The following is a 17,549-nucleotide window of genomic DNA, read 5'->3' as shown; positions in this document are numbered from 1 at the left end:
TTTTCTCACGTGCGCGCGCTAGAGCAATGGGCGGGTGTCGGCTGGCTACACGAGGGCTACACGTGATATGTTTTAACGGCATTGCATTTTATTCCAAGAATGCGGCAGCAGAAGCACGTTTTCCAGTGCAGAATTAAAACGCGCCTTACGCCAACGTGTGCGCAATGATAAAAGCTATCATGGAGAGAACAGATAGGCCCAGTCCTGTAGCTCCGCCCACAGCGCGAAAGTCTCCAACCCAAGCTTCCTTCCAAAAGGGACACGACAATTCATCTCGACATTCAAAAGCGGCAGTGCAACTTTCGCCGCTTCCCGTCGAAATGGTCAGCTTGTCGTTCGCGTACCTGACAAAAGTGACAGTTACACTTCCTAAAGACGCCACGCAACGGTTTGAATCAATCCAGCATTCTCCGTTGTCAACTTCATTGCAACTTGACTGAGATGCGCCCCACTTGGTGACTTGAAAGCGTATGCCTCGTCTCTCGTTTTGAATTTTGTCTAATATGGCCACTTGCTCAATGCAGCAGCACTTTGATACATCACACGAGGGTCCACTTGAATAGGGCCACGAGGGAAAGATGGAAGCTGTTGGTAAAACCACTTTTGTTGTCGGTGACACAACTGTATCGGTTGGTTTCGTTGAATATTCTCCTTCCCAAATGCTCGATTTTAGGCATGACCCACCCTTGCAGTAAATCGTATAACGACACGAATCTCCTTCAGACACGTCGATTGACTGGCCTGACTTGATCATTCTGTAGTTGAATAAGAGACCATTAGTGAAATCCGTTGTTCGGCAGTCCATCACGCGCGGAATAAGCAGAAAGCAAAGCATCGATATACTTGAACCGCTATAGCCAAACATTTTGCGATACAGAAGACAATTGGCCGTTGAACTGTGAATGAAGTTGATCATAATTGCGCTTTTTCCATTAATTACAGTTGGAGGTCCCAATTTATACGCGACGTCTCCGCTCGAAGGGCAACAGCATTCGCTTTCGGGACACTTGCTAAACGGATCGCCTTCGATGAGCGTGTATTTACCGGCCCAAGCGGAAGTGCACGAGTCGGCGACGCACTTCATAGCGGCATCACATTGACCACTTCCGGGAAACGTCATCAGGACTTTCTGATCGACGTAACGAGTCAGATTAAACGACGAACCGTTGACAGTACACTGCAAATTGCCTCCGGAAACGACGTCGCACGTGGCGAGGAAGTAACGACGTTGTTCCTCTTTGCACTTGGCTATGTAACGCATTTCAACTAGCGTTTCGTTCACTTGCACGACGTCGATAAGACTTTGGGGACAACACGTTGAACAGTCTGACGATTTGCACTCCGGTTGGCGTTGGGAGGCCCATGGCCAGAGGGGCGACGTTCTTGGCTCGGTTCCTGCGTACACTCCTTGCCACTGATTCGAGTTCATGCAGTCATTTTCGTCGCAGTACAGAGTGACCGAGCATCCCGAAAAGAAATTGATTTGAACGCTATTGCCTTGTTGCGTTACGCTGACGTCGTGCGATGCGCCGTTGATGGACGCTCCCGATGCTGTGCACGTCGTGGGGCTCGTTTTCGGGCAGATAAAACCGTACGAATGTCCTGGAACGTCGAAACAGTTGGAGTCTTTTCGAGGAATGTAAGTCATTTGGATGTAGGAGGGTTCGTCTTTGAAGGCGGCCGTGGCGCCGTCGTATGGACAGCAGCAACCCTTGGGGCAGAAGCTCGACGACCTGCCAACGCTTACGATGACGAGAATAGGAACGAGAAGGAAACGCATTCTTTGACCAGTTTGCTCACTTCCTCTCCTAGGAAATGCCGATTTGCTGACCTCACTTCCTCTTCCAGGAAACGCTGACCTGTTTGCTGACCTCTCTTATAAGTTCCCGCTATTGTTTGATTCAAGGTTTGCTTTATATATTTGGGTGGGATAGGTGGATGTCAAGCAAAATCTAAACGCTAACCTAAGATTTTGGGGGTGTTTCATAAAAGGGTGCATGCTGAACTTTTTCGATTTGAGGACTGTACGTTTTCGTTTGATTTGTTCAAAGTAAGGACTCTCTTACATTCGGCGTAGTTCTTCATTGCTGCGTAATCCAAAGACGTACATCCCCGAGAATCCTTTAGATGTGCATCAGCACCATAGTAAAGCAAACGCTAAACACAAACAAACCCAGGATTATTCTTCAGCCAGTGAGAATTGTGTACTGCTACTTCAATGTGCTGAGCTTTGTTGCTTAGTGCAGCCCAGTGCAGAGGAGTAGCTAAAGTCGAGTCAGTACAGTTTATGTCAATTTTTCTTGCAGCTAGAAAAAGCTGGAGCTTAGATTGTGACTATGAATTAAGCTTGTCACACAAACCAGCCTCTGTCAGCAATACTTCAAGGCAGTCGCGAGAATCCTGTGCACAAGACAGATGCAAAGGGCAGTGACTATTTGAATCTCCTTGGGAAATTAGCCGAGGTTGATGGTGAACCAGAACCTATTCATCTCACAATAGAACGCTGCAAATCAGCTCTACACCAACCTTTAGGCTCTTGACAGAATTCTTTAGGATACAGTAGTTGACCACAGTCCTTCCTTCAGAATCAAGTAAAAGGGGATCCGCACCTCTTGTAATCACAACGCATAGATATAAGGTTATATTTAAATAAAAATCGTACCCTACCCTCTCAGGAGCACACGAACCATTTCGACCTTGTCCTCAGCTATCGCCCAGTGAAGAGGCGCCAGTAGCGTGAGATCCTGCTGATTAACATCATCCTTTGTAGCATATCTTTAGTGCAACGCTTTTCCGCAGAAGCAACAACGTCTAATTCGGCAGCTTACTTCAAAATTGTCTCAAGACACTTTGTGCTATCTAACCGCGTCGCCCAGTGAATAGCAGACCGCCCCTAAGTATAATAAAGAACTGTGATATTGACAAAAAACAGCGCCCTACTTCCGCATCAGGAAAGCCAACAGAAGCTCCAGCTCGAAGCAGAAGTAAGACAGCCTTCGAGTTTCCTTTATATACGGCCCACAGCAACGGCGTATTTCCGTCTTCGTCAACGGCCTGAATGTCAGCACTGCATGAAAGAAAAATTTGCAAGCATTTCAGCTGAAAACACTCGTTAGTTCGATTGTCTGGCTTGACAAGAAAGAGGACACCTGATTTTCTATTATGGAGTACATGCACGGTGTTCGACCCTCCTTGTCTCTCACGTCCACTCCGCACCTTTGAAAAGTAAAGTTCGGTTAAAGAAATCGGTCTCAATCAAATCGATTACATCAGTATCATGTTTTCGAGAACCCCGGGTTTTTCTCCTTTAGCGGCAGCCTTATGTAGCGGGTGATCTCTTTCAAATCTAAACAAAAACAACACTAACATTTTCAGAAATGAGATCTGCCACTCACTCGTCGTTATCAAATTCCCATTGGTCCCAATATGTTCCGTTTTCCTGCCCCAATACAACATCGTCGTTTTCTACAGAGTACCAATGAAACAAATTAGGCTCGTTGTTGCGGTTTGGGCACCTTCTCCGCCACTTGGGTCGCCTTCACCGCCGCTATCAAGAGGCTGGGAGCGGGTCTCTTGAACTTCATAAATTTCCTCCGACTTTTCAGGAAATAGGTTGTCTTTCTCCTCCTCCTCCTCGTCATCGTTCTTCGTCTCTTCGTCTACGTTATTATCCTTATCTAATGATGATGAAGAAGAGACTGATTTCTTGAGAGAACGAATGTAATAAAACAAGCTAGCTGCGCCAGCAAATACGCTAAAGTCAATATTTACAGCACTTCAGTCGGTGTGCATTCAACTTTATACCTAGATCCTTCCGAATGAGAAAGAATTCCCATCGTCAAAAGCTCTTGGCACAAAGTTTGAGCTTCAAGAGACGATTCTACTCCTTTGATTCGAGCCTGAACCCAATCGACTAAAGAGGATCCGCTGCATAAAACTACGTCAGCGTCTAAACTGAGGGAATAGATCTCAAAATCGTGGACTAAAAAGAACGTACTTTTTGATTTAGTCACGTTTGCTTCTTTCTGGACGCCTTGGAATATTCTAGGCACCCCACGACCAGGCTCGCTCATCAGTTCAACAAGATGCTCTATGTCAGCTTCTGACATGTCAGAGCGTCGGCTTAGCTTGATTTTTTCCTCCTCACCCTGTGATACAATGCCGTCTTGGACCTTAGATGCTTCTTTATCAATTCCTGAGAGATTGTCTTTATTAGTTTGGCTCTCAGGTTCCTCTTCTGCGTCGAAACAGCTAAGCAGCAAAGACAGGGAATCACCGGCTAGCAGGTCGTCCTGTTTAGTCGCTGATGTCGGATTAGTGGTGTCAGTCGGTGCGATTTCATCCTCTTTCTTTACACCTATTAATTCTTCCACAGCGTCATCTACAGCCGTCCTAATATCTTCGTTTACACTGCCTTCTTTAGATTCGCTCTTAGGTGAGGGCGGCTTGTCCTGTTTTTCCGTTTCAGTCTCGTCCTCCTCATAACTCGCGCAAGCAGCTTCAGCTAGAGCACTGGCAGCCTGAGTAGCCAAACTTTCCCCACCGGAACAACTCTCTAGAGTCTGATTCTCTGTGTTCTCCTCGCGTTGCCTGTCACTCTCACGGTCCTTCTGACTTTCTTCCCTAGTCCGAACGACCACTACCTTATACTTTTGCCGAAGCTCTTTCATGTACGCAGACATCAATGCTTGCTCGGCCAAATCGCGTTTATTGGCTGTGTTTTTAATACGAGAAGCAGCGTGTGCGACGCGAAGAGCGTGCCGCGTCTCGTCGCACTCCGGCCCGTCTTCGACGTTGCAAACAAACAGAGTGTTGCAATTACCACCGAGGCTCTCATGCAAAATTGACGTCAGAGGCGTCGTGGAACGAGACGTAGACGAATCATAGGCTAGTTTCCATATAACATTGACTATCGCCTGAAGAGACGTGCGGCGATCCCCAGAACCCGCTCCGACCAACCCAGAAGCGACAGTGTCCACAAACGCAAGCGTTCCGCTAATAGGCGCATACGAATTCGACATTTCCGCGTGCTCCACCGTAAGAAAAAAGACCGTGTAACCGACGCCGCCGTCACGAAGCCGTCCACGACTTTCGCCGCCCTCGACGAGCAGAGCGTCGACGCTTACGGACGCGCTGACGAGATGCTGCGACACGCCCTGTATCTCCCCGTCGTCAGCAACAACGTCGAGACTCTCATTACCATTGAGCAAATCGTAAACCGTAGTCTTACCCCCGTCGACGTCATCCAATACCAGAACGTAGGAGACGAGTACGACGAGATTAGCAGCAACGCGAGACTTCGATCGCGACTTGCGTATGCAATTGAGAACCTGTTCGGCGGCTCTCTGCACCGCTCCGCGCCCGCCCATCGTCGCTCCTCCCGTCAGCGTGTAAGTCTTGCCGCATCCCGCCGGACCGTACGCGATCACCGTGCCGTTGTAGCCCTGGAGAAACTTCTCCACGATAGGACGAACGGCGTTTCTGTAGAACGTCGCCTGATCGGTCGTCGAGTCGAAGACGGCGTTGTAGGCGAGCGTCTCGCTTCGATTGTCGTCCGTCGACAGTTCCACGCGGCATTGCGATTGAAACCCCAGGTGAGACGTCACGCTTGACGTCATCGTCCGGGAAGGTCGGCAACGAACGACGACGGAAAAGTGTTCGTCGGAATCCATAGGAACGCCACAGCGCGACGACGGACCGACGCACGCACGTGCGCTAGAGAGAAGAGCATGCCTACGCACTTTCGTCCCTGCATCGACCTCCACGAGGGAAAAGTAAAGCAGATTGTCGGCGGAACGCTACAAACATCGACTTTGAAGACTAATTTCACGACCGATCTGGTATAAAATCGTTTCGCTCTTCGTTCGACGAAGAAAAACGCGCCGTTGCATCGATAGGGGGCCGGGCATTTCGCTCGTCTCTACCGCGCCGACAATCTACAAGGCGGACACGTGATAAAACTCGGTCGAGGAAACGACGAAGCGGCACGCGAAGCTCTCGCCGCGTGGCCGCGCGGTCTCCAACTCGGCGGCGGCGTCGACGACGAAAACTGCGCGCGCTGGCTCGAAGCGGGAGCCGATAAGGTGATCGTGACGTCATGGCTCTTTCGCGACGACGGACGCCGATTCGATTGGGAGCGACTCGATCGATTGAGCGAGCGCCTTGGTCGCGATCGGCTCGTCGTCGATTTGAGCTGTCGACGCGGTCGCGGAGAGGGGGGGCCCCTTTCGTGGTTCGTCGCGACGAATCGCTGGCAGACGATCTCCGATTTGGAATTGAACGCCAACGCGTTCGAAACGATCGGGCGTCGTTGCGCCGAGTTTCTCGTGCACGCCGCCGACGTCGAGGGTCTGTGTCGCGGCATCGACGAGGAGTTGGTGCGTCGGCTCGCCGCCTGGTCGCCGGTGCCGTGCACGTACGCGGGCGGGGGTCGCGACATCCGGGATCTCGAAACGGTCGATAGACTTTCCCAGGGACGAGTCGATTTGTCGTTTGGGAGCGCTCTTGACATATTCGGTGGTACGATGGTGAAGTACGCCGACTGCGTCGAATGGAATCGGTCTCACCCTAGATAGCGATAGCAGAGTATTTATTTAGATTTTTATTTTAATTGAACGCTTTTTTTGTGTGTGTGTGTGTGACTCCACGGGTTACTATGTCGGCTTGAGGGGATTGTGGCCGCGCTCTTCGGCATCCTTGATCAGTCGCATCTTTGATTTTGTTGGATCATAATCCTGCTCGTCTGGATTGCGAAATTTCGTATGAGGCTGAGTTCTACGCAGACAAAACGTCTCTGAGATACAAACCATGGCCAGTGCGACTTGCCTTGAGTACGCCGGTGCAACCCAGTAGGGATCCTTGAGAGCAGCATCGGCATGTCGAAGAAGTGCCTGTCTCGGATCTTCTCTATCCATGCTCCTCACGGCAATATTCTTGACTATGTACGAAGCCAGACTCTTTCCGCCTCCAACTCGACCCTGCTTTCCTGGGGACACATGAAAAAAAACTGCAGTCTCTATCTATATATGACGTCCTTCTTTGTACCTGTGTCTATGGGAGGATCAGGCCGCTTGGTCTTGTAGGGAGCTCTTCGCTCTCTGTCCCTTTTCTTCTTGAGCGATTCAGGCCTTACTTCTTTGAAAAAATCGATTGAATAGGCTAAAGAAAGGAGAAGATAAATCTTCTATTCAAACCTCCCCAAGCGTTTTAGACGTACGCGTGTACACCTCTCCGTGAGCTGGACCGATGTCAGTCGATTCCGTTCGCCTCTTGTTAGCCAGACTCATAATAACGCCCCTAAAAAGGCACTCACTACTCACGTCTCCTTTCTCGCCAGACGGCTGAACATTACCTCTGACTGCGCTTGGGATTGAAGAGGACGCGCACCTGACCGCTGCTAGTGGACGTTAGAATCTGGTTCAATTTTGGATGCCACAGCGTACAAACGGCACTCTAAGAAAACGAATAATTGATCCTGAGATCGACAGCCAGAAATAATCCGAAATACCGCTTCGTTAATGCTGATCTCGTGAACTTTTTCAAATGAATTACGCTCAAGAAAAACCAGAGACCCATTCCCCTAAAACAAGCCAGCCCATTCTAAGACCACACGTATTCCCTACTGACTGTACTGTACCTCTCCTTTCGGTATCGATGTCCCAGTAACAACAAGCTTTTCGTCAGGACTGAAAGTACAATTGGTCCTATAAGAAGAAGTGAAGAACATAGACGACTTCATTTCCGTAAATTTTTCTACATTGGATAAATATTCGTAAGGTTCTGAGCAATGTGAACGGGCGTCTTGAATTGACGCACGTCCCACAGTTTGACGGTGTCGTCGCCGCCGCGAGACACGAGCGTCCGATTGTCGTACGCAAACACAAGCGACGACGCTTCGGTGCCGGCCACATGAGCGGCGGATTGCGACATGACAGGCCGAACCTAAAGAAAAAGAAGAAAAAAGCGAGATGGGAGAAAGAACGATATCTACTCACGTATGGGCCTTTGCTTTTCCACACGTAAATACCACCGTCCTTGTATTATAGAATATTCGTTTTTAGCGCTCTTTTCAAAGACTGTTTTGCTGCCTACCTTACAGGCTCCGGCAAGGAGTTGTCCGTCTTTCGAATAGCAACAGGCAGTGACAGGAATTTTTCTTCCTGCAGCAAATATCAATGTCAATCAAATAAGACGCTCTTTCATCTACACATACCTTGCCGATTCCTTGCCTTTATAGTGTGAATATTTCTCTTGCGATCCGCGTGATATTGAACTCCCCACAATCTCAACGTACTATCAATAAAATTATGTAATTCTCTGAGCCGCTTCTCGTCACAGTCGTCTGATTTTTCTACCCGTCGTGCGATGACGTCAGAAATTCTTCCTTGTCCTTGGGATGCCAATGGGCTCCCGTCAACATCGCAACGTGGCCTTTCGTGTTGGACATGTCCGTTAGATATTGATCGCCTTTCACGCACTCCAACACTTCGAGGCCATCTCGCGTGACGACCTTCGCTTGGGCGGAGCCCGTCGCAATCAGAATCGTATCGCCTGTATTGCTGTACTGAAGAGAATGAATCTGATGCCTGGGATATAGAACGATTAATTAATTAATTAATTAATTAAAGAAGACTTGAGGCGTATTTTCATTTTTACCCTTCTTGCGGCTCAATTGATCGAAATGGTCTGAGACTAGAGTCCATTGCAGAAAAGTGCCACAATCGAGCCTAGAGGAATAATATATATACTTTATGCGCTTTCAGAGCACTTGTCAATAGATATACTTCGTAATCGTAACCTCCGGTAACTAGTCGTGCCCCAGCAGGATCCAAGCTCAATGCCGAGACCTAGTATGGTCCTATGGAGCATTTCTTTTCCATTCCGTTTTCTATCTCACCACTCTCGAGCCGTGATTCAGCACCGCTTCATTCGAAACGGGAATTCGAACTTCCACTTCCTGTAGATAAATCAGAGAATCAATACAGCGTTTTCTCCTTTGTCTCGAACCTCGTCGTCCGCGCCAACTAAATCTGATTCCATATCCTCGTCTTCAACGTCTTCCTCCTCCTCATTCATACCCTCTTTCTCCATATCATCTTCCTTTTCTTCAGCAGTGGTCTCGCTCTCGCCGCGAGTCTCGTCTCTTTTCTAAGACGTAGCCAAGTAGTCAGAACAGTGACGACACGAGCATTTCACAGCGCGAACGCTTTGATTGTTTACCGTTGTTATTACCACTGTTGGTAGATCCTCTTCTCCGGTGGAAGCTCCTTTCGACATGAGTTCCCGAGCTGTTCGACGAGTCATTTGAAACATTTCTTCGACGTCGAACTTTCTAGCGCTCTTTTTGCCTACGCAGAATGAACGCTGTTTTCGAAAAGAAAAGAGTCTGTGGGAATCGAACCCCCGAAGCCAGAGAATCCCATCACAGCGTCCATGTCAACATCGGCACTACCTAAAACACACTGACAGACTCGTATCGGTCCCGAAAAGACGCTATTACCCGCGGTATCCATCGCAAGAGAATCGCAACGAGTTGCTCTAGCGCGCGCTAAGTTTGCATCAAAAAAGTATAAAATAAAAAAATGAGTAGCTTTATCAGTTAGTTTTTAATTCAAATGGTCACCTTTGTCCAGGCTTTGTTCTTCATCGAACGATAAATTGCCCACATGATGAGCGGTTCACCAAGGGTGTACACAGGATCAATGTCCGCCTTTTTCTGCCCTTGCGCTGTCAAAACAAATTCTCTAATCATAGGAAGAAACGAGCCAAAGTAGCCTTCAACGGGCTGAACTAGTCGACCGTCCATGTTGGACGCCGTGTGAAGATACAAGCCACCTCGAAATCCTCCACCAATTGTCATCTCCCCCTATACATTTATTAATAATTAATTGATTATTAATCTCTCTTGGACTTGCTTTAGAGCCCAGAAGCCGGAAGTAGGGCTGCCCAGACAGTGGCCCATCCGACAGTTGAGCATTAAACGATGCATGTCGTCCGTCCTTAAAGCGTAGCAGGGCGCTGCACACCGTCTCAAACGACTCAGGCAAACGATACCGTAGAGGATTACAAGTGAATCCTATTACTTCGTCGACTTCGCCTAGCCTATAGTCTCACAGACTTGGAGGTCACGCGAAAAACAATAATAATTATTCGTTCTCCCTCACCACGTACGCAATGGTCGCATCCAATGAGACGAGCCAGCCATCAGCAGGCCGCCGCCAATTCGTTCCGGATTCATTGTCCAGTGAGTTGAATCGGTCTTGTCGAACTCTAGCCTATATCTCGCAAGTACAGTATGCGACCTTGCAAGAGGGGAAGAACAACGTACATAGAAGAGTCTTCCCAGTAATTGACTTCAGCATAGTAAAGAGATCCTATCATCCCTTCATCAACCAACTCTTTAGCCTTGACTACCTAGTAAAGAGGACGACTAAAGGAGTAACAGACACACTGACTAGAAATCGGATGTACCTCTGGCCAATATTGGGCGTTCTCTGACACCATGAACACTGCGCCGCTTTTTGCTGCCATTTCTGCTGCTTCCAGTATAGCGGCACAGCCGTCGGGCGTTGTAGCCATGGGTTTTTCCAAGAGAACGTGCTTGCCTGCCTTCAGACAGCGAATGGCGGCCCATTCGTGCAGATCGTGCGGCAGCATGACGTCGACGGCGTCGAAATCGCACTGCGAAAGAGCCTCGTCGAGAGACGTGAACGCCTGGTGAAGAGAGACGTTCCGACGATGTAGTGAGTTTACGATGTATCGCTTCTTCTCACCGTCGCTCCGCATTGCTTCGCGTACGCGTCGGCGAGCTGTTTCTTCGCGTCGATTGCGGCTACGATCTTCACGGGTTGACCGCAGTTAACGTAGGCATCGAAATGGTAGCGAGACACGACGCCGCAACCGAGAAGTGCGACGCGGAGTCCCGCCATGATTATGCGCGTCCCGGATGAATAACGAAAAACACTTTTCTATCTAAAAACCATTCGACAAAAACACCCAAGGAAGAATGCCAAACTGACAAAGTCACACGTACTCACATCAACCTAGGACAAGTTCATTAAAAATCGCTCAATAAAAGCGATGACAGACGCTGCAACGGCTCGTGCGTCCCAATCCCGGTCCAGACTTCGAATAATCGACGTCGGTAGCAGTTAGCCAAAAGGCTCGAATCGTATCGCTCGTACGACAGCTGTGTTTAACGGTGCACTCGACAGTCGGCGTTTGCATGTACTTCGGAAGACAAGATCCGGTCGAAGATAAAACCTCGTGCGAGCCTTGCGACGATACAGAGCTGGTAGTCTAAAAAAATAATCTCCTTAGAGTCGATTCGCGGTAGCATTGCAGCTCTTACGCCTCCGAAGCTGTATCCTTCCCATATACTGCTGTAACTGTCAGTGCAGTTGGGCTGGTCCGTGGTGTGACTGTGCAAGACTTTGACGTTGCCCTGTCCGCTGCAGACGGCACATCTGCTGATCGTTTTGTTTGCAATTGCTCTCTTTGCCATTTCTCTCTGTTCCGCTGACAAATCACTGCTTTTCATGTCGACGTCTTCCGCTGTCTCGCCAGTCCAAAGCCAGTAGCTGCGCGCGTAGAGATTCAAATTACGTCGTTCTCGTGCAAATTCGTTATATCTTGCCTGGAGCCCGCTCTTCGTTGAGAGTCGCATTCTTTTTCAGTGCAGGCTACAAATGGAGGATTGTTGAACGTGCGCAGGCAGGAGCCGGGATCGCCAAGCGGTTGAGCTTAGCAGGCAAAATTGATTAACATTTTAGCATTGCTAGAGGACGACCTATTACCAATTGTAAAACCGTATCCATAAGAGAACGACAATGAAAAGCCCGTGTATTCGGTGCTAAATCCGTCAGGACAAGTTGGCACATCGGTCGAGAGCGAATGCCGCACGACGCGAATTAGCGAAGCACCCGGTGGACCTACGAGAATGAGAAACACGCGATATATGAAAATTAAAATTGTCCCAAGGCTGCTGCTACAGACCTTGACTGCCGCCAGAACCTAAACAGCAAGTGGTAAAATATAATCAGATATTATATTAAACTACCTGGATTTCCTGGTTCTCCTTTGGCGCCCACAGGACCAGCTTTGCCTGGCGGTCCTGGCGGTCCAGCGGAACCTTCCGGTCCCCTCGGTCCCGCGTCGCCGGTATCGCCTTTATCACCCGGTTGACCCTTTTCGCCGGGAGTGGTTTCGCCGTCTTTACCAGGTGGACCGATTGCACCAACGTCACCCCTGTCACCTTCAAAGCAAGGAACTTTGGCGCCAAGCACAATTCAAATTTTTATTGATTCACCTTTTTCTCCCGTATCTCCTTTATCCCCAGGTGGGCCTACGCCACCTTGTTCTCCTCGAGTACCATTCATACCTAATCAGGCCACTCTCAATAAGACTTAATTAATTAAAAACCCAACAAACGCTCGCTGACCTTTTTCTCCGCGAGGTCCTTGGGGTCCATCTGGTCCTGGCACGCCTTGGTCTCCGGGAAAACCAGGCAACGCGTCCATACCCTTTTCTCCTTTCTCACCTTATAAACAAAACTAAACAAAAACAGTAGATTGCTCTTACGGTTGTACCCTTCGTTCCATTGTCTCCATCAATTCCAGGACCACCGTCTTGACCACGTTCTCCAGTCTCGCCTACAGCAAGTCAAATTTTCTCTTAAGTTTTAGGATAATTTTTCACCTTGATCTCCTGTTGCTCCCTTTGGTCCAACTGGTCCGACGTCGCCTCTCTCTCCTTTTGCTCCATCGGCTCCTCGTGTGCCATTTTCGCCCTTTTGTCCCTTCTCCCCTGCTTTGCCCTTCGTAGCTAATTCCACAGGAGCACCGGTAGGCGGTCCTCCTTTTGTTTCCGTCGCGTTTGGCGATGGCGCTAAACAACGACAAAACAACAAAGTCAACTTAAATCTGTACTATTTCTTAGTTCAATTACTTGTTGGACAGCCACACTCTCCTGGTTCTCCTTTGATAGACTCCCCTTTCATTCCCATTTCTCCCTTCGTCCCGTTTTGTCCCGGAGAACCCTGTGGTCCAACATTGCCTTGATCTCCCTTCTCTCCTCCGTTTCCTTTTGAGCCTTTGTCTCCGCGAGTGCCGTTTCGTCCTCGTTCTCCCTACAAGTTGTGCGCAGACAGGCTCAAAACGTCTCAAGCCAACGTCGTACGCTATTTACCCTATCTCCTTTTACACCACTTTCTCCTTTATCGCCAGTACGACCTTGTATTCCTTGTGGACCGGCAGTTCCATTACTCCCATCAACGCCGGGCTCTCCGGGATGTCCTTGATCACCCTTCTCTCCCTACAATGTTACCGATAGTACACAGAACCAAGAAGAAACGTTTGCTCACTTACCGGTGAACCAATATCACCTTTCTCACCAAGCTCTCCCTATCAAGGACGCCAGTAATCCCAATAACGCAATTAAAACTATGCAGACCATACCTGTTCTCCCTTAGTTCCATTTTCACCTCGTTCTCCTTGAGGACCAGAAGGACCCTGTAGGCCGTCACGACCATTTTCGCCTGCATCTCCTCTCTCTCCTTTATCACCTTAAAAGACATAACTTTTAATTAAATCCAAGCCATATAGGCTTCGACGGTCTACCTTGTTCTCCCTTACTACCGTTGAACCCACGCGCGCCTGGTTCTCCGTCATCTCCTGGCTCACCTGCGTCAATATCCAACTAGTATTAATAACTTAAAGATAAATATTGTTTATACCTTTTAGCCCAGGTGGTCCCTGCGGTCCCGGATTTCCATCAGTTCCGCTACTTCCATTTATTCCTGGAGCTCCAGTGTCACCCTTATGTCCTCTATTTCCTTGTGGTCCCCGAACGCCTGGAGGACCAGGCTCTCCAGTTGTTCCATTATCGCCGCGAGCACCCTTTTCTCCTGGTGGGCCCGTATCTCCTGGGACTCCATTTCTACCCGGAATGCCGTCTTTTCCCGAAAGTCCATCTACTCCACTATCGCCTACAGAAATCGTCAAAATGCAAGCAACGCGCCCAAAAAAAAACTTTGCTTACCCTTCTCTCCTTTCGATCCTGGAAATCCATCAGTTCCCGCGTCGCCTTTTGTGGCATTGCCCGGTGGTCCACGAGGTCCTCGAGTTCCTGGTGCTCCCACGTCGCCCTTATCGCCATCGTTTCCTCTCTGTCCAGAAACGCCGGGCTCACCTAAGTAACAAAGATCCTCTACCACACGAAATTAATCCATTCTATTGACCTTTATTCCCCGTCTCTCCTTTCTCTCCTCTTGTTCCATTTAAACCAGGGCGTCCACTTGGACCAACGTCTCCTTTTTGTCCTTGAGATCCCGGCATCCCCATTAAGCCATTCGTTCCTAAAAAAATCACAAGAAATAAATCATTTGTAAAACCACTGCAAAAAAAGGATTATACCGTCTTGTCCAGGTTCACCCACATCACCCTTCTCTCCTCTTCTCCCGGGTGTTCCATCCTCTCCATTATCCCCATCAGTTCCATCTCGGCCCGGAGCTCCGTTCGTTCCGTTTTTTCCAGGTTCTCCTTTAGGCCCCTCAATGCCGGTAGCTCCACGCTCTCCCTGATCGCCCTTTTCGCCTTTTGTTCCGTTGAATCCACGATGTCCTCGATGTCCTCTTTCGCCCTGGTCTCCCTTTTCGCCCGTCGCACCAACACTTCCATTTCTGCCGTCTGTTCCTCGGAGGCCCGGTTGGCCGGGCTCTCCCTTCTCCCCGGGTTGTCCATCGTTGCCAGGAGGTCCGGGTCCTCCTGGGGTCCCGTCTTCGCCATCGTCGCCCGGTGGCCCTTTCTCGCCGGCTGACCCGTTTAGCCCTGGACCGCCTGGAAGACCATTGAAACCTGGTTGTCCGACATCTCCCTTGGGTCCTCGGCGTCCAGGAGTCCCGCTTTCACCCGGATCTCCTTTATCGCCGTCGTCTCCCTTTTCGCCTATTACAGAGTCGCCTTTTTCGCCTTTCTGTCCTTCGTCGCCTTTGTCTCCCTTTGTTCCGTTTCGACCCCGAGGTCCACTCGCGCCTGGTGGTCCCTCCACCCCCTGATCTCCGGGCGGGCCCCTCTCGCCCGTCGTTCCGTTTGCACCGTCAGCCCCAGGTGGTCCCGCTTCTCCTTGCGGACCCTAAGCAAACAATACACTAATCTATTTATAATTTGCACAATGAAATCGAATTGACCTGTTCGCCTTGTGGTCCGCTCTCTCCCGTATCGCCTCTTTCTCCCGGCTCACCTTTGGTACCGTTGACTCCAGGAAGACCGGTGGTTCCGTTGGGACCTCGGCTTCCCTTGTCTCCCTAATTAATAAACATTCTCATTTCTTTGACTTTGCGCGTTTTTTTATAATACTGACACTGATTCCCTTCGGGCCTTGCTCTCCTTGCGGCCCCTGAGAAATAAATCCCGCGTGATTGTTGTGACCATCTTGTGACGTAACTCGATCTACGTACCTGCGGGCCGGTTTCACCTGTCTGACCTGTCGAACCCATTTCCCCTGCGTCACCCTGGAAAACAGCCGTCACCGCAATACACGCACACACGTTGCGCGCGATAGTTACCTTATGTCCTGACGGCCCTTGCTTTCCCCTAGGGCCCTTCGATACAATAAGAAATAGCGTAAAAAAACAACGTAATCTTGCGTTTCTACCTTCTTTCCTTGGAGGCCGATGGCTCCCTTTTCGCCTTTTATACCTCGTTCGCCGGTTGAACCCTGCAGCAGCAGCAGAGTTCTTTTTATTTCTTCAAATGAAACGGCTTCCTTACCTGTGCGCCTTTGTCTCCCTTTTGACCTGATGGGCCTCCAGGACCTTCGTTGCCCTTTTGATGCCAAAAACACATAAACTAGTTGCTGATCTTTATAAAGGTGTAATTACGTCAGTTCCTGGACTTCCCTGAAGAGAGCCATAAGTAATAGCACGTGGCAATAAACGTAAATAGCGCTCTCTCGTACCTTTTCACCAGTATGTCCTTTTTCGCCTGGAGCTCCCTACACAAACGGCTAATGACTATATCCTATTTGTACGGCGAATCAAACCTTCTCTCCGAGTGCTCCTTTTTCTCCTTTTTCTCCCCTTTCTCCCTTTTCAGCTATCACCTGAATAGAAAGAAATACACAATGAATGGGCGTAACGGTTTTCCTTCAAATGTAACCCACCCCGCTTCCTGAGGCTTCCAAGCTGAATGGATCCTAGTAAACGAATGCAAATCAAACACACAGTATCTTTCATCAAACACTCCTCCTGACCAACGTAGCTCCTTCTTCACTCTAAATGTACATTACAGATAATTAGATCAAGATGTGACATGCAAAAAGATGCGGTTGCATCCTGAGCTGACTCTACGTGCGCACGAGCCCTCAGGCAACGAGTGACGGGCAACAAAAAAGATATAAAGCTACATCCTGAACTGACTCTACCTAAAACATGATGAGCCCCCAGGCAACGACACCACGATAAAGCAAAAGAACGAGGAAAACAGAACTAAGTGGCACCAGTGAGTGCCGAGAAAGCGCGACGGCAACGCGATTCGAAACCACAAACAAACAGCCTGTCGCCGGCGCCCAGCTGAATAAACTTCGTCACATGCGAAACTATATCTTTACCCCGTGGCCGTCTCGCTTTGCTCGAACGCCCAAATCCTTCATGTCCTATACAACGGTTGCATTTAGCATAGTGCACAGGACGATTTTTTTCCGCTCACCTGCGGCTTCGAATCGACCCGGCCGGACAGAAGTCCAACGAAAAAAACGATTATTAAAAAACGTCTGCCCACGGAAGAAATCAGATCGTCATCTCTGTCAATGAGATGTGCAAGTACCCCCACCTCATGGATTTGGACGTGAGGCGTTGATTGACTGATTCGGCAGAGCTGGGATGTGGCTTGAGGAGAGAACAAAGAGCAATGAGCTGCTGGCTGCTTGTCGACTGTTATTGGTTCTTCTCTTCTCCGCATCCGCTTCCCACGACCATTTGCAAAATGCAAATAAATGGGACCCGCCTGCCTCTAATGGAAACGTGCATCTGGTGTCTACTGCGACTATCGGCCACATGTAAACATTTTAGATCCTTCCTACACCAGTAGAGGTGCGCGATTACTAAGTCATAGACTACAAATGAGCTATGAAGGCGTGAAATAGTGTGGGTGAAGTGATAGGATCGGGAAGAACCAAAAATTTCACAATCCACAGATCAAAACTTTTTATTACAGTCACTGTGTCCCTTTATAAGATAGTGAGCGCATGTTCTGGGCATGAACGGGTAACTTTGCTCTGGACTCACTGGCCCACGTGCCGCTATATGTACAAGTGCAACTTACTGTACTAGAAATCCGATGCCACCGTTCAAAGCTAGCCTAAAAAACTAGACAATTTTGGCCTTTTTTCTGCTCAGGCTGCCGTGCCTTCCTACTTTGTCAAAGTTCCGCAGAAGAGTCTAACGTCCGGTAGCGTTGTTAGACCGTTCACGACTGAGTTCCTAGTAGGCGTACGTATAGTATGCGCTTGCAAACACCTGCATTCGTACTTCTAAGGTTGAAAAGGACCTGCAC

The 17,549-nt window shown here is 49.2% G+C and overlaps 5 protein-coding genes across 9 annotated transcripts; 1 reads left to right on the top strand and 4 right to left on the bottom strand.

The window, feature by feature from the left end:
• Positions 1 to 100: 100 nt before the first annotated feature.
• Positions 101 to 6,562, bottom strand: LOC136190475 (kinesin-like protein KIF3A). 3 transcript variants are annotated; one of them, XM_065978638.1, is made up of 13 exons: positions 3,998 to 6,555; positions 3,805 to 3,949; positions 3,516 to 3,754; positions 3,396 to 3,465; positions 3,269 to 3,346; positions 3,150 to 3,216; positions 2,941 to 3,099; positions 2,829 to 2,893; positions 2,668 to 2,775; positions 2,527 to 2,611; positions 2,361 to 2,481; positions 2,215 to 2,306; positions 101 to 2,157 (listed from the first exon to the last, which is right to left on the bottom strand). In XM_065978638.1, the coding sequence occupies exons 1-13, from the start codon at positions 5,670 to 5,672 to the stop codon at positions 1,984 to 1,986; spliced, it is 3,078 nt and encodes a 1,025-aa protein (XP_065834710.1). In that variant the 5' UTR covers positions 5,673 to 6,555; the 3' UTR covers positions 101 to 1,983. The 3 variants fall into 3 exon arrangements, 2 of the variants coding, with proteins under 2 accessions (XP_065834710.1, XP_065834711.1); XR_010670568.1 differs by lacking the exons at positions 101 to 2,157; positions 2,215 to 2,306 and having other exon boundaries at positions 2,527 to 2,609; positions 3,998 to 6,562; XM_065978639.1 differs by lacking the exons at positions 101 to 2,157; positions 2,215 to 2,306; positions 2,361 to 2,481 and having other exon boundaries at positions 2,663 to 2,775; positions 3,998 to 6,561.
• On the top strand, positions 5,624 to 6,634 carry LOC136190503 (uncharacterized). The gene is made up of 2 exons (XM_065978686.1): positions 5,624 to 5,840; positions 5,898 to 6,634. Exons 1-2 carry the CDS (start codon positions 5,730 to 5,732, stop codon positions 6,573 to 6,575), a joined length of 789 nt encoding a protein of 262 aa, XP_065834758.1. The 5' UTR covers positions 5,624 to 5,729; the 3' UTR covers positions 6,576 to 6,634.
• On the bottom strand, positions 6,631 to 9,727 carry LOC136190482 (WD repeat-containing protein 70-like). The gene is made up of 20 exons (XM_065978651.1): positions 9,623 to 9,727; positions 9,500 to 9,547; positions 9,401 to 9,451; positions 9,220 to 9,347; positions 9,007 to 9,147; positions 8,897 to 8,956; positions 8,784 to 8,846; positions 8,656 to 8,726; positions 8,355 to 8,585; positions 8,213 to 8,292; positions 8,092 to 8,159; positions 7,995 to 8,033; positions 7,757 to 7,941; positions 7,637 to 7,703; positions 7,508 to 7,579; positions 7,352 to 7,452; positions 7,217 to 7,296; positions 7,045 to 7,158; positions 6,826 to 6,985; positions 6,631 to 6,774 (listed from the first exon to the last, which is right to left on the bottom strand). Exons 2-20 carry the CDS (start codon positions 9,510 to 9,512, stop codon positions 6,654 to 6,656), a joined length of 1,845 nt encoding a protein of 614 aa, XP_065834723.1. The 5' UTR covers positions 9,513 to 9,547; positions 9,623 to 9,727; the 3' UTR covers positions 6,631 to 6,653.
• On the bottom strand, positions 9,549 to 10,933 carry LOC136190496 (uncharacterized). The gene is made up of 6 exons (XM_065978669.1): positions 10,773 to 10,933; positions 10,471 to 10,713; positions 10,328 to 10,413; positions 10,164 to 10,274; positions 9,915 to 10,101; positions 9,549 to 9,865 (listed from the first exon to the last, which is right to left on the bottom strand). The coding sequence occupies exons 1-6, from the start codon at positions 10,926 to 10,928 to the stop codon at positions 9,611 to 9,613; spliced, it is 1,038 nt and encodes a 345-aa protein (XP_065834741.1). The 5' UTR covers positions 10,929 to 10,933; the 3' UTR covers positions 9,549 to 9,610.
• A 17-nt stretch (positions 10,934 to 10,950) lies between these two features.
• LOC136190467 (collagen alpha-1(I) chain-like) lies at positions 10,951 to 17,452 on the bottom strand. Of its 3 annotated transcripts, none has more exons than XM_065978623.1 (35): positions 17,411 to 17,452; positions 17,319 to 17,354; positions 16,827 to 16,882; positions 16,704 to 16,767; positions 16,606 to 16,650; positions 16,249 to 16,269; positions 16,159 to 16,191; positions 16,039 to 16,098; positions 15,955 to 15,990; positions 15,878 to 15,895; positions 15,768 to 15,821; positions 15,652 to 15,714; positions 15,563 to 15,598; positions 15,455 to 15,508; positions 15,358 to 15,393; positions 15,185 to 15,301; positions 14,412 to 15,129; positions 14,237 to 14,353; positions 14,038 to 14,187; positions 13,733 to 13,984; positions 13,617 to 13,679; positions 13,455 to 13,561; positions 13,365 to 13,400; positions 13,186 to 13,311; positions 12,946 to 13,126; positions 12,697 to 12,885; positions 12,588 to 12,650; positions 12,440 to 12,538; positions 12,308 to 12,379; positions 12,056 to 12,253; positions 11,995 to 12,012; positions 11,796 to 11,930; positions 11,636 to 11,741; positions 11,351 to 11,579; positions 10,951 to 11,298 (listed from the first exon to the last, which is right to left on the bottom strand). In XM_065978623.1, the coding sequence occupies exons 3-35, from the start codon at positions 16,829 to 16,831 to the stop codon at positions 11,068 to 11,070; spliced, it is 3,732 nt and encodes a 1,243-aa protein (XP_065834695.1). In that variant the 5' UTR covers positions 16,832 to 16,882; positions 17,319 to 17,354; positions 17,411 to 17,452; the 3' UTR covers positions 10,951 to 11,067. The 3 variants fall into 3 exon arrangements, with proteins under 3 accessions (XP_065834695.1, XP_065834697.1, XP_065834696.1); XM_065978625.1 differs by having other exon boundaries at positions 12,059 to 12,253; positions 17,411 to 17,451; XM_065978624.1 differs by lacking the exon at positions 17,411 to 17,452 and having other exon boundaries at positions 17,319 to 17,362.
• Positions 17,453 to 17,549: the final 97 nt, after the last annotated feature.

Source organism: Oscarella lobularis, chromosome 8 (assembly GCF_947507565.1).
Source record: "Oscarella lobularis chromosome 8, ooOscLobu1.1, whole genome shotgun sequence".
NCBI lineage: Eukaryota > Metazoa > Porifera > Homoscleromorpha > Homosclerophorida > Oscarellidae > Oscarella > Oscarella lobularis.
The sequence above is the reverse complement of the archived record's forward strand: the minus strand, read 5'-3'. Positions and strand labels throughout refer to the sequence as shown.